Below are 12,633 nucleotides of genomic sequence, written 5' to 3' on the forward strand. Positions count from 1 at the left end.
TCAGAGAAGCTAAGCAAAGCCACACTGGGACCATCCCAACTAGCACCCCATCCTTAGGTCTAGATGAACCTTACATTTGTTCACTCTGCCAGGGATCACAGCCCATTCTCTAGACCTGCTTATCACCCAGTCAGTCTAGACATGACACCCAGGAATCCAGACCACAGTATTGGCTTCACACTTGCAGAGCTGAGAATTAACTGGCCAATATCCAGAGACCGACCATGTGTGAATGTACTAATCACCCCACTTTGTTAGAAAGTAAACGAGAACTCTTTATTCCTCCTAAAACATGGAAACTTCTAGAACATATCCAAGAGTGTTTTAAAGGTCTTTATTTATAGTGTTTTTTTTTTTAAGTAACAGAATAGGGGTGTTCAAGGTTACATGTGACCAAGTCTTAAATCTGGATGGAAGATACAACCTGTGGATCTTGCTGAACTGAAGCTCACTCTGTCCTGTTTCCAGATCACCTTTATTTACAGTCCTCTGATGCAGTTTTCTGCTGAACACAGTTTAGCATGGTGTGGAACTGGGCTTACCCAGATGTGATCGACATGAGAGACCCAGTTACTCTGGAAACCTTGCCTACACCTTCCTAGCAACTGCCCAGTACCCCCACTCTTCCCACAGATCATCTGGCTAACACAGATCTTCTTTTTTCTAGCCCTGGACCTGGTGGCACACACTGCCAGGGTGCCAGCGTAGAACATGCTGCCTGTGAGAAGCTGCCCTGCCCCAAGGGTGTGCCCAGCTTCCGGGACCAGCAGTGCCAAGCCCATGACCGACTGAGCAGCAAGAAGAGAGGCCTGTTGACAGCAGTGGTGGTTGATGGTAATGGCATATGACCCTTCCTTTCAATGTGGCCTCCTTCCCTCTTTTCCCAAGAACTATAAAACCCAGTTAGAGATGCTCATAATCCCCAACTCCCAGCCCAGCCCACCTGAGAACACTGCTGTCTTCTGCCCAAGTTAGTCCTCGCTCCTGCTCCTGCTCCTGCCCCTGCCCCTGCCCCTGCCCCTGCCCCTGCCCCTGCCCCTGCTCCTGCAATAGTGAGGCTGAATTCTAACAACATGAGATCTCCCCACAGGCCATAAAGGCAAATGGTAGGCTAGATTCATTTTCAGCAAGGCAGGTGTGCTAGCGTATGTTTCCCACTCTGCTGTGTTCTGAGGTACCAGGAGTAGAGTGGTGTGTTTTGAGTGTGTGCCATTTTGCTTTCCTTGGCTTACTTGGGTTGGCTTTACTCTTTGCCTAGAAGTACTTGGAAGACTTTTAAGAACCATGTACAATAAAGGAAAGAGGGTAACCAGCACTGGTCACATTTTCTTTCTAAAAAAAACATTCTCCCGCACTGGGAGACTGTATGCCTTAAGCTGCCACTATGTTTTCAGTCCCTAGAAATAAGTCTAGGTGTTGGGCCATGTCTTCATAGAGTTTGTGATGTTTGGTCATTGTAGGTAAGGACACCCCAAGGCGTAGTCCAGAGTATTGGGGTTTTGCCTAAAAGTCTTCCCCCTTAAGAAACAGTACTTTGTATTGTGATACTGACAGTATGGTCCCATTTATCAAGCATACCACAAGCCAGGTACAAGTTAGGTCTACATTCACCTCTGTCACCTGTCCTGAGCATGCAAAAGAAGATTCTGAGGATGGGAGGGGACAGGTTACGTGATGTCTAAGCTCCAGCAGCAGACAGAGTGGACTCAGAAAATAACCCACTGGCTGTCAGTACCCAAATACTCTAGCAGGAAGGAAGAAGTCTCGGGCACAGTGAGGGATCCTTAGAACAAAATCAACTGAGTCCTATTCTATAACTTCCGAGTGGCTTTCAGAAGAATGAATTCTCACACCAAGTCTTGGTTTTCTTCCCCAGGAAATCCCCATTCGGGTACCAGCAATTACAAGTTCAAATGTGCCTAGATGTTTAGGGGGGGGAGCCCAGATATCCCCAGCATCAACAGCTTCAGATCTGCAGCGCTTAGCCCAACACCTGACCTCTCAGGTTTGAGCTAGCTTGTAAAATAACACATGTTGTTTTTAACGTTACCCGCTTACCTGGGGACCTTGGAAGAAATAGAAAGCTCATTCCCCAGACATTTTTTCTTTGTATTTAAAAAGATACCTCATTGGCAGGGGTCGGGGGTGGAGGTGGGGGCGTAATAATGGCCGTGCTGTCACTTAGCCATGCTGTCACTTAGCCAGCAGAATTCCCCAGGAGCTTAGCTTTCTCATCCCTAACTTTCCCTGAAGAAAGAGAGAAGAGACAAGAGACTTCCCTCTCCCAAAACATAGGGTACTGTTGGAGGCACCCTTACTTTTCTGTCTGGGCATGAACAGCCTAGGGGCTCCCAGCTACCTCAGGCATATTCAGACCCCTGATTGGAACCGAGATATTACCAGAGATGGTGCATGTTCCAGTACAGCAGCTCGCTGTGATGGGAACCACTCAAGCCTTTCGTTGTCTCCAGAGAGCCAGGGAACGATAGATTGAAGCCTTTTTTGCCTTTCCCCCTTTCCTTGAGCCAGAAGGCATGAGGGCTAAGGTACCCCTGTCCCCTGAACATTTCCTCTCAGCTCTGTGGGAGGCGGGGGGGGGGGCTGTTTGTTGCTTGCTTACTTTGTTTTTAACCAGACTTGCTTCATGTATACAGGGCAGAAACCCCACTTGAGCAACTCCATCTTAAATCTCTATTGACCACTAACCGCTTGAATGGCTGAATGTTTTGGCCCCCTTATCATCATAGTAACTAAGACTGCTGTCAGCCCAGGCCTCCCTCATGAGGAGACTCCTTGAGGACTTTGACAGGGCTAGGCTGCATTTTCTCACCCATCTGTCTCTTGTCTCATTCTACCCACGTAACAAATAACTAGATCTAACAAATACCTTGACCTGAAGAAGCCAGCCATATTTGATAGACTTACAGACTGGAGGTGTTCAGCCTTTGAAGGAGAGACCTCCGGTTCCGGGCTTTGTGAGCGTAGCTTGACCCAATGTCCTCTGTGGTGAAATTGCCACGACTTCTTACGCATGAGGTTCCATTTTTCTCAGTACAAACAGAAGCCAGCATTTTAAAAGCATTTCAGAAGGGCAACAATGCCATAATAGATGGCTGATTCAGATGGCTGATGATAAATGGTCCCCTGGAACCCCTCTTTCTGAGAGGCACGGCTGTAGCTGAGCCGTGATAGGAGTGATCCCTGCGGTTGGGCTCTGGCTCCTCACGGCCCATTATAACTGCCCTATTCATAGCATTGCTATCGCTGCAGAATTCTTTGGCGAGTGACGCACAAGTCAGTAAAGGGGAAGCAGTATTTTCTCTCCTCTCCCTTTCCCTCTTTTAAAAAGAATTCTTGCAGAGGTAGACTTTCCGAAGGAGGACTCGGGACCACAAACCCATCCCACCTCCAAAGGAGGAACAAAGACTCTCCTCAGTAAAGATCCCAAAGAGGGAAAGCCCTAAGACAGAAACCCACTGAGGTGGCCGCTTGCCAGATCTGTTTCTGCTTTCCCTGTGGGATCTTTTCACAGTAGAAATGTCCAGAGGTTCAGACCCATGTGACCAGGCCAACAGCAGGCTCCATCCTCAGTAAAGTGTTGGAAAGCCGCATCTGGACAAAGTGCCTTTTTCCCAGCTCCTTTGGTTCACACAAGAGACATCCCCCACCCTCCCGTCTGAGCGTCTGAGCAAATAAGAGATGGGAGGGTCACAGCCGTGACTCCTACTCAGCCAAGTGGCCCAGAGATGGAGGAGCATTGTGACAAAGATGAAGGGTGTTCCCAAAGGACCAATGAGGGGCTGGAACCAAGATATCTGAAAACATTAGGCCCTTCTTCTATGGCCTCCAGGAGCCCTGCCCCAGTGCAGTCTACATTTCTCTAAACTTCTCCTCGAACCGCCAACTAGGGAGACCCACAGGTCCCATTAAGTAAATCTGTGTCGCATCTCTGAATCCTTCCAGATCACTTACGGCTCAGAATTCAAAGCTCTGTAGTGTTTGAAATTCAATGATGGCTCAGTAGCCACATATTAACATCCCCACTGGCACCCAAGAGGACACATGGCGGCCTGCGGGGGGGGGGGGGGGGATGTGATGGCTAATGAGGTGGGTTATCATTCCTGTCAGAAAAGGCTGGTTTTACAGCCAAATAGTTTGACACACATATAAGAAAACACTCATTTTTCAGAACTTTGCATATTTCTGAATTATAAAGAAAATAACCTAGCCTTCTCTGCGACCCGCCAGCTGTGAGCCATGGCCTCTCCGTGTCATGGAGTTTCAGTGTTGAGTTGTCAGGGAAAAGACATCAGTCATTCTGGCTGTGGTAAGTGCTATCCAGTTAACTGAGACCTGTCTAGAGGGTCTAGCTATTCCAGAAGAAAGACCGATTGGTCTCTTCATAGTCAGGCGGACTTTACTGGTCCAATCAGCTAAAGACTGGTACCTGGGAACTGGTTATGAAGTCCTGGCGGACAGCCTGTGAGAGAGAAGACTGAGTAGCCAAGACAGAAGACAGAACTTAGATGATCACTTATTCCGGCCTCAACATTAACTAGACTCTGCCTTAAAAGTAAAGACAAAGTCTGAGAGGGCTATAAGAACATTGTGAGCTGCGGTGTCCATGTTCCCTCTGGCGCTTGGGAGAAATTCCAGACCTCTAAGCTGATGTAATCACCAGCTCTCAAACCTCAGAGCCCATCTTTCTTACTCTGGCTGTAGCTTCTGCTTCCTCTGGTCAGTCAGAAGCCCTTGCCCACAGGCCTCTGAGAAGCCCACAGGCAGGCCTCTGAGAAGCCCACAGGCAGGCCTCTGAGAAGCCCACAGGCAGGCCTCTGAGAAGCCCACAGGCAGGCCTCTGAGAAGCCCACAGGCAGGCCTCTGAGAAGCCCACAGGCAGGCCTCTGAGAAGCCAGACAGAAGCCTCAGCCAGAACTCATCTAAGCACACACCATCCATGCAGGGGGCGCATTCTAGGCATCTTTCCTTGTTGTACGTGGCTGTACGGCTTTTAATAATGTAAGAGTTCTCATGCTGTGCTCAGAGCTGAAGCCCACTACCTCATGCTATTTAAAGGGATCTTTTCTCCTGGAGATTTAACTTCCCACTCACAGCAACCTGGGGGGGGGGATAGCAGGGGCAGCGACTATTCAGAGAATTTAGAGGAACTCTGAACCCCTTTCTCTCAATTTAAAAGGACTGTCCTCAATCCCTTTGGGAGAAAGAACTGAGTATAATCCTTGGACGGTGAGGAAGTGGGCAAATGCAGGGAATTCTAGCCAATGAAGGGATCTCCACCTCTCACTCCTGCTGTCAAGCCCTGGTGTCCCACATGCCTGAGCCTGGAGGGTGCCATCTGCAGAGTGGCACAGTCAGAGTCAGGTAGAGATCAGAAGAATGCCTTGCCTAAAAGATCACAGCCAACATCTGGCCACCTAGTCACTTCCCCTGATTTAGAGTCTCCACATCTCTAAAATTTGTACCGAAGAACCAAAACTTTTATCCCTTTCCATGCTGGAACTTTCCAGACTCCAACTTTCCTCAGAAGAGCTCCTACCTCTCTGCCCAAATCCCATTCCCATTTCCATTCAAATCCAAGCATACACTTAGAGACCATAAATATTTATGAACATTGTGGCTTGGTTTTGGCGGCACCATTTTATTCCTTGGTATTTGGGGCCCCGAGGGTTCCTCAGTCAGAGTAAACACTGATGGTCAAAGACCATCAAGATGGAACAAAGAGGAGTGTGGTTGTTCCTGTTGGAGGAGTTGTACGTGTCCTCTGAGGCCCATGCTCATCCGCACTAAGTGGGGCAGACATCACTTTGTGTTGCTTGGCATGAGGATGATCATAAATGTCTATGATTTCTTTATCACATCATCATCATTACTGATGTCAGATAAATCCATTGGCTCTCCGTGTTAACACATTAGACCAAAGGAAAGTTAAGACCCATACTTTCAAGCTACTTCTTAACAGTGAGACCTTAGAGACGGCATAGAGTTTACTACTGGTGTGCAATAGACACACTAGACCATTCAGACTAACAGAGCTGTGTTGTGCCCCCTAAGGCACTCACAGGGAGCCTCAAACACCTGATGACCTCTCATTATTCCCATCCAATAAGCTTCCATTTACTGAGGCAGGGGATTCTGATCTGTGTGTTATTTTAAATGTCCTCGGGTATTGAGGACAGAGCTAAGTGACTGAGACCTTGATCTGCACTAATGGCTCTGCCATTGGGCTCACTGCTCACTTGTGCTTGTCCCTCCCCCTCCCCCTTCCCTCACATTGCCCATATACCCCTTCCCATATCAACACCCACCAACTTTTCCCTCCTCAGATAAACCCTGTGAACTCTACTGTTCACCCCTCGGGAAGGAGTCCCCGCTGCTGGTGGCTGACAGGGTCCTGGATGGCACACCCTGTGGACCCTACGAGGCTGACCTCTGCGTGTATGGCAGATGCCAGGTGACCTGATTTTCCTACTGTCCTTGGTGGGGCTGTGGATAAAGGTTTCCTCATGCCCAGTGGAGCTGGGGGCTTTTGCAGGTCATCAGGGAGAAGGTTTTCTCAAGGACGTCTTTGCTGCCCTCCATGGCCAGTGGCACCAGCACATGCCCTGCCCTTGGCAGTGACTGAGTATTATATGACGGTAGGCGTAAGTGGTTGAAAGATCAGCAGCATCTTGAAACTCTTTGAAAATTCCTCTAGATAACCATGATTTATACAAAGAGCCGGAGTGTATGAGATATGACTGGAGGATGAGCAGACAGCACACTCTGTTTACTTACAAACAAGCACTTTTGCAGACAGTGTCCAGGGAGAGCGATGTGCCTGACATCTGAGGAGCCTTCCACCCTCTGGGCCACAGATCCCCAACTCATGACTTATTAGGAAATTGACAAATACTCAAAGCAGAAAGGAAGGGAGAAAGAAGGAAAGAAGTGCTCTGTTGCCCTGTTGTCAGTCTCTAGCCATCAGAAGGAGCATCTGGTGGGGTGAAGTAAGACCAGGAGGATGGAGAGGCTATGACTTCAACGGGCAGGGGATACAGCTCAGGTAAAGCAACCTCTGCCCACAGGGGTCATCTCCTCATGACTCAGCTCAGCCTGAGCATGTGCAGTCCCAGCAGAGCTAACCCCATCAAGCAGTTGTGGTGAAGAATATAGTCTGGCTTATAAAGGATGAAGCTGCCTCCCACCATGCTAAAGGCACAAAAAGCCAAGGTCTCAACAGTGGGTATATTTTTTTGTCTGGTGAGGGCTCACTTCTCATGAATAGCTTCTTTATAGTCCATCCTCACATGATGGAGGCGCGAAAGCAAACAGTTTCAACCTAAGTAGGTTTTCTCCCTGACTAGCCCAAGCCAATCACATTGGTTAATCTTTCAAGGAAACAATTCCTGGCTTTGTATCTAACAGATACGTTAAGTCCCCATGTGTCTTAGCGAGGACACCTCCCAGAAACCAAGGAGTGCTTGAGCAGGCCCTTCTGAGATACTTTATTGTAGCAAAGAATGTTCCAGGCCCTGTTTCTGGACAGCAGGAAGAAAGCTCTTATCATTACTGCTGAAGCAAAGCATTGCTCACAGTTCTCAAGAAGCCTGCTAGTGGTCTCTGCTTCCTAAATGCCATACTTGCCTGGATCATCCTGCATGTTGGCATATTGCAAACCAGTGATGTAATTCTTGTTCTAGCAGCTTTACAAGTCCAAGCTCTTATACCTTTTAGGTCAGGGCCAACTGAGCCACCCCAACCCCTTGCAAGCATCTGCTTCAGTAGTCTTGCCAACGAGGAGGTACTTCTAAGAATCCTCAGATTCTCCAGCCAGTGAAGCCTGTGTTCATGCTGAACATAACTTTAGTTCCTAGTGGTCTGTGCCAGTGGGCACAACCATGGAATTGGATTTAATCTCAGGTTTTTCAACCTGAGACTATTCCATGTACTGTGACAATGGATTTCTCAGGTCCTTGCCCAGGTATTGTCAGATGGCTCAGTGGTTCCAGGCTAGAATGAGGTGCTTATCATTTTCATGCCATACTGGTGATGTCTGACTAGAATTTGCAAGTGGGACTGGAGCAGCTTTGGAGATGAAATGATCCACTAAATCCAAATGTTGTCTAGAATTCCAGAAAGGTCACACATCAGACTCTGACTATATGTGTCTGGGGAGTAGAGCAAAAATTGGGCTCAAGACTTTTGGTTGTTGGTTGGAGTCTAGGGAAAAGGTGAATTACTGAGAAAATCAGAGAGAAGCAGAAGGTTGGCTCAGAGTTGGCACATGCTCAGTTGGCCATGCCCAGGCAGCTGGGAAGTGAGAGAGGCAGTTGCAAGAGCTGGGAGAGAAACAGACAAGAGCTGTAACACATTCTGACATATCTGCTTATTTCTGCATTATTTTCTCTTTCTTACACACCTTTGTCCTCAGGTTAGACATGGTAGGTCCTCAATAACGGCCTTGGATGGATTCTGTCTATAGATTCGACTGACTTTAAATGTAAAATACTTCAGAAAAAATGTATTTTTTCCGAACGTATGCAAGTTTTTTCTTATCATTATCGATTTATTATCATTTAATTATAAATAATATAAACTTATTTACATTTATTCATTACTATATCTACTCTGAGACGATTGAAAGCATGCAAGAAAATGTGTGTAGGTTCTGGGTAAACACTTCATCATTTTCTGTAAGGGGCTTAAACATCCCTGGATCTTCCTATGTTTGAGGAGTTCTAGAACCAATTCCCAGTGGATATGGAAAGACAGGTATACACAGATTGAAGGTACTGTGGGTGGCACACTGTGACAAATGCTAAAGAGAAGGTCAAAGAGGAGGAGGACAAAGCCTCTGCTATTAGGTGTGCTGACAGGAGGATGTTTGCTGCTGACAACAGGGCAAAGCTTCTAGGCCTGGGATCCAGGATTCAAATCAGTAGAAACCAATGCTTCTCATTCCTGGGGCAAAGATGTCTTTTGCACATGGCCTGCACATGGTCCTCTCTAGCACATGGCACAATCCAGCACGTGGCACACTCCAGTACACAGCACACTCCAGCACACAGCACACTCCAGCACATGGCTTACGCATGGTGCACTCCAGCATGTGGCACACTCCAGCACGTGGCTCTTAACTAGATCTCTTCGAACTTAAGTCTGCATGTGATATAGGAACTGCCTTGACCAAAGAGAGCTTATGCGTAGCTTGCCAGTTCCATGACATCTTGCACTTTTTGTTATTCCACGAGGCATTCTTGTCCCTAACTTTTCCAAAAGAACAGCAACCTGGCCAGTGCATGTTGGCTAGGAACTTGGGAGCTCAGAAGTGTGTGTCCTGAAGATTCCTTAAGGGCAAACGAAAGAGTAGCCCGGGACCAGCAGGGTGCTGTGGGAAGGCTTGAGACCATTTACTGTTTGGAGTGTCCTTGGGTTTGGTCATCTTGTTCTCTTGGAACACTGAGGCTCATAAGTGCAGTTGTTAAAGCTCCAGTAACACTCAGAAATCATGACTCTAATTGTGCTTTATGGTTGCTTCCATTTCGAAAGAATCATGTCTGTCCCTGCCAAGCATATAATAGACTTCTTTCACTGACTTTAGCAAAGGGAGAAATGTCCTGTTGGCAAAGTGCTTTGGCTGTTTCCCTTCAGGCCTCAGATTTGCTGCTGTTCTGACAAGGATATCTCTGCAGGCCTGGCTTCCAAATGCAAAAGGTGACATAGGCAGAACTAGGAGGCCTGGCTCAACCTTAGAACCAAAAGTTCACCTAAGAGTCCATCTGACTTCAGCCTGAGAGCCCGGGGTTCACCTAAGGGGCCATCTGACTTCAGCCCGAGAACCCGGGGTTCACTAAGGGGCTATCTGACTTCAGCCTGAGAACCCGGGGTTCACCTAAGGGGCCATCTGACTTGCATCTTTTCAGCACTTGATGTGCAAAGTTCCCTTCACTGCTGTTGGGAAAAGCTATGGGGACCAAGTGGGATGTTTATGTAGAGCACACAAAGCTGCTTAATCAGGAAAACCTAACTGAATTTCAAGATAAGCAGCCAGCAATCAAGCCAGAGACTTGCAATGATAGCATGGGAGTGGATTAGAAATCACAGGAAGCCAGTGGAAGGAAGAGCTACATCGGAGACCACATGACAGAAATGGGGAAGTCGAAGGAAGCAGGTCCCGGTGACATGAGAGGCTGGGGTGAGAGGCCCATTCTGACGCCAGCTTGTAGCTATGCCACTGTTAGCTTGGATAGTAACTGTGAGACTTGGAGGCAGGATACAGAACCTTACATGCAGTTTTAGCAACGGGATATTGGCTGAGCCTTCTGCTCTGAGCAGATCCCATGATCTGTGATGCTCTGACTCTCAGCTCTGGTCGGTTTCTATTGAGCAATTTCACAGAGTAAGAAGTAAAGTATGGCATGGTGGGACCACGCCCCCCTCTGGCTACCTGCTTCACCACCCTGATGTGTCTGCTGTGAGGCAGAGGTTGGTTGTCCTGCTTCTCAGAGATGTGTAGATGATACCCTGTGGGTATTTTAGGGTAGCAAGGCTCCTTTATTCCATAGTACATGTTTTCAAATACATTTGATAAATTCATAAAAAGATAAAAAAGACAAAACAAATCTGTATTCTGGTTAAGTTTTTTTTCTCTCTCTTCTGAATTTAATAATAACTAAGATGTGACAGGATCCCCCCCCCACCAGGCACATAGCCTCTCAGAGAAATCAGTTGTGCAGGGAATCAGCTTCAAAACATCAAGGAATCTTAAACACAGATGAACCAGCCCTTTGGTTTTCTAGAAAATTGGATGTGACGGCATCATCGGATCTGCGGCTAAAGAAGATAGGTGTGGTGTCTGCAGCGGGGATGGCAAGACCTGCCGTGTGGTGAAGGGTGACTTCAGCCACTCCCGGGGGACAGGTGAGTGCTGGGCCCAAGGGCTATGTTGGTTACGGGACTACTGACACACATTTTACCTTTCATCTTCTTTGCCCCAATGCTAATGGTGGTGTGGCTTTTTGTATATCACCATCCCGATGCCGAGTGTTCTTGATCTTTCCATCTGTACCACCTTTCCAGCCCTGGGCTTCTTGGTCCAGAAACAGGAGGCCATTTGCTGGTCTACTGTCACAGAGGACATCAGCTTATGGCCTTCAGTCGGGTGAGGAGTGGGGCATCTGTGGGAGAGAACGAGGACGAGTGGACAGTCTACAAAGCGACTCCCAGACCTTCAAGGGAATGAATAAATCTAAGCTGGAGTACATCTATTCTAATCCCTGAACGTGGCTTTGCATAGCAACATGTTAGTTCAGTTTGACCCATTGAGAGAACAGAATCATGGTTTTAAGTCCTGCCTTGAAGAACAGCCCATAGGATAAGGCAGAAGTCTGGCCTTCCTGTGTGGATAGAAAGCTGGGTCTATAGGTCCATCCCTTCTAGAAACTATCAAAAGGACACACTAGTCAGAATCTTATGAAAGCAAACCCAGAGGTAATAGCAAATGCAAATTTAAATTTAAAAACAGAATTTCAGGGCCAGGAGATGTGCTTGCCATGAAAATTGAAGGTAACCTGAATTCAATCCCCCAAGCCCACATGGTGGGAATAGAGAACCAACTCCCACAACTTGACATTTGACATCTACATACACACTACATTTGTACACACCACACATAGACACACATACATGTACATACACATGATTTTTATTTTAAAGTTGAAGTTGACAGCCGGGCAGTGGTGGTGCACACCTTTAATCCCAGCACTTGGGAGGCAGAGGCAGGTGGATTTTTTAGTTCGAGGCCAGCCTAGTCTACAGAGTGAGTTCCAGGACAGCCAGGGCTGCACAGAGAAACCCTGTCTCGAAAAACCAAAAAAAGAGAAAAAAGTTGAAGTTGACACCCATCACATTGCTCCAGAGAGAAGCAGAAGCTACCAGTAGGATGAGTTCATTTGGGGGGGGGGGGGGACTTTGCCCTCTGGACCTGAACTGTCCTATGCAAAATGCACCGATCATTCAAGTCTACCCAAATTTAAATCATAACTGGCAGAAATTAAACTAACTTAGAAATGACGGCCACATTTCAGGTTCCCCATTGCCAGCAGGGCTGGTGGGTCTCGGGTCAGACAGAGGACATCCTTGTCATAGAACGGTTCCTTGGGTAGCATAGCCCTAACACTTAGACGATTGCTCTTTGCTTTGGTGAATCTGATACTGTTTCACCTCTGGGCACCCTGGATTTGCCTTGTGTAGTTATCATCGAAGTCGGGAATTAAACCTTCCCAGTTGACAAGGGGTTACTATTTAATCCTGACTTCTTTTGATTAAATATAATCATTTGGAACCCTATTTATAATCACCAAGATGGCTCAGCTAGTAAAGAAAGGCACTTGTGACAGAGGATGGCCTTGCTGGACATCAGTCAGTGGGAAGAGAGGCCCTTTGGCCTCCAGTGTGGAAAGGTGGGAGTGGGTGGGTGGGTAAAGAGGAACACCCTCAGTTGTGGGGAACTTCTTTGGGGTAACTTTTAGATTAATATGCTTTCTTCTAGCTGCTTGGGGGTACAGAACCCATAACAAACTTCAGGGAAGGGAAGCAAGCATTAGCGTCATCTACCTGTGAGCTTGTTGCTTC

The 12,633-nt window shown here is 47.5% G+C and overlaps 1 protein-coding gene across 6 annotated transcripts in view; it reads left to right on the plus strand.

Moving 5' to 3' along the window:
• Adamts17 (a disintegrin-like and metallopeptidase (reprolysin type) with thrombospondin type 1 motif, 17) overlaps positions 1-12,633 on the plus strand; it is a 313,473-nt gene that overhangs the window by 201,419 nt on the left and 99,421 nt on the right. For all 6 annotated transcript variants that reach the window (XM_030242472.1, XM_006540842.4, XM_006540843.4 and 3 more), the window contains 3 exons: positions 668-834; positions 6,345-6,472; positions 10,800-10,920. In XM_030242472.1, coding sequence (XP_030098332.1) covers positions 668-834; positions 6,345-6,472; positions 10,800-10,920 — 416 coding nt within the window. The remainder of the gene's footprint in view (positions 1-667; positions 835-6,344; positions 6,473-10,799; positions 10,921-12,633) is intronic.

This window comes from Mus musculus, chromosome 7 (assembly GCF_000001635.26).
Source record: "Mus musculus strain C57BL/6J chromosome 7, GRCm38.p6 C57BL/6J".
NCBI classification, from domain to species: Eukaryota; Metazoa; Chordata; class Mammalia; order Rodentia; family Muridae; genus Mus; species Mus musculus.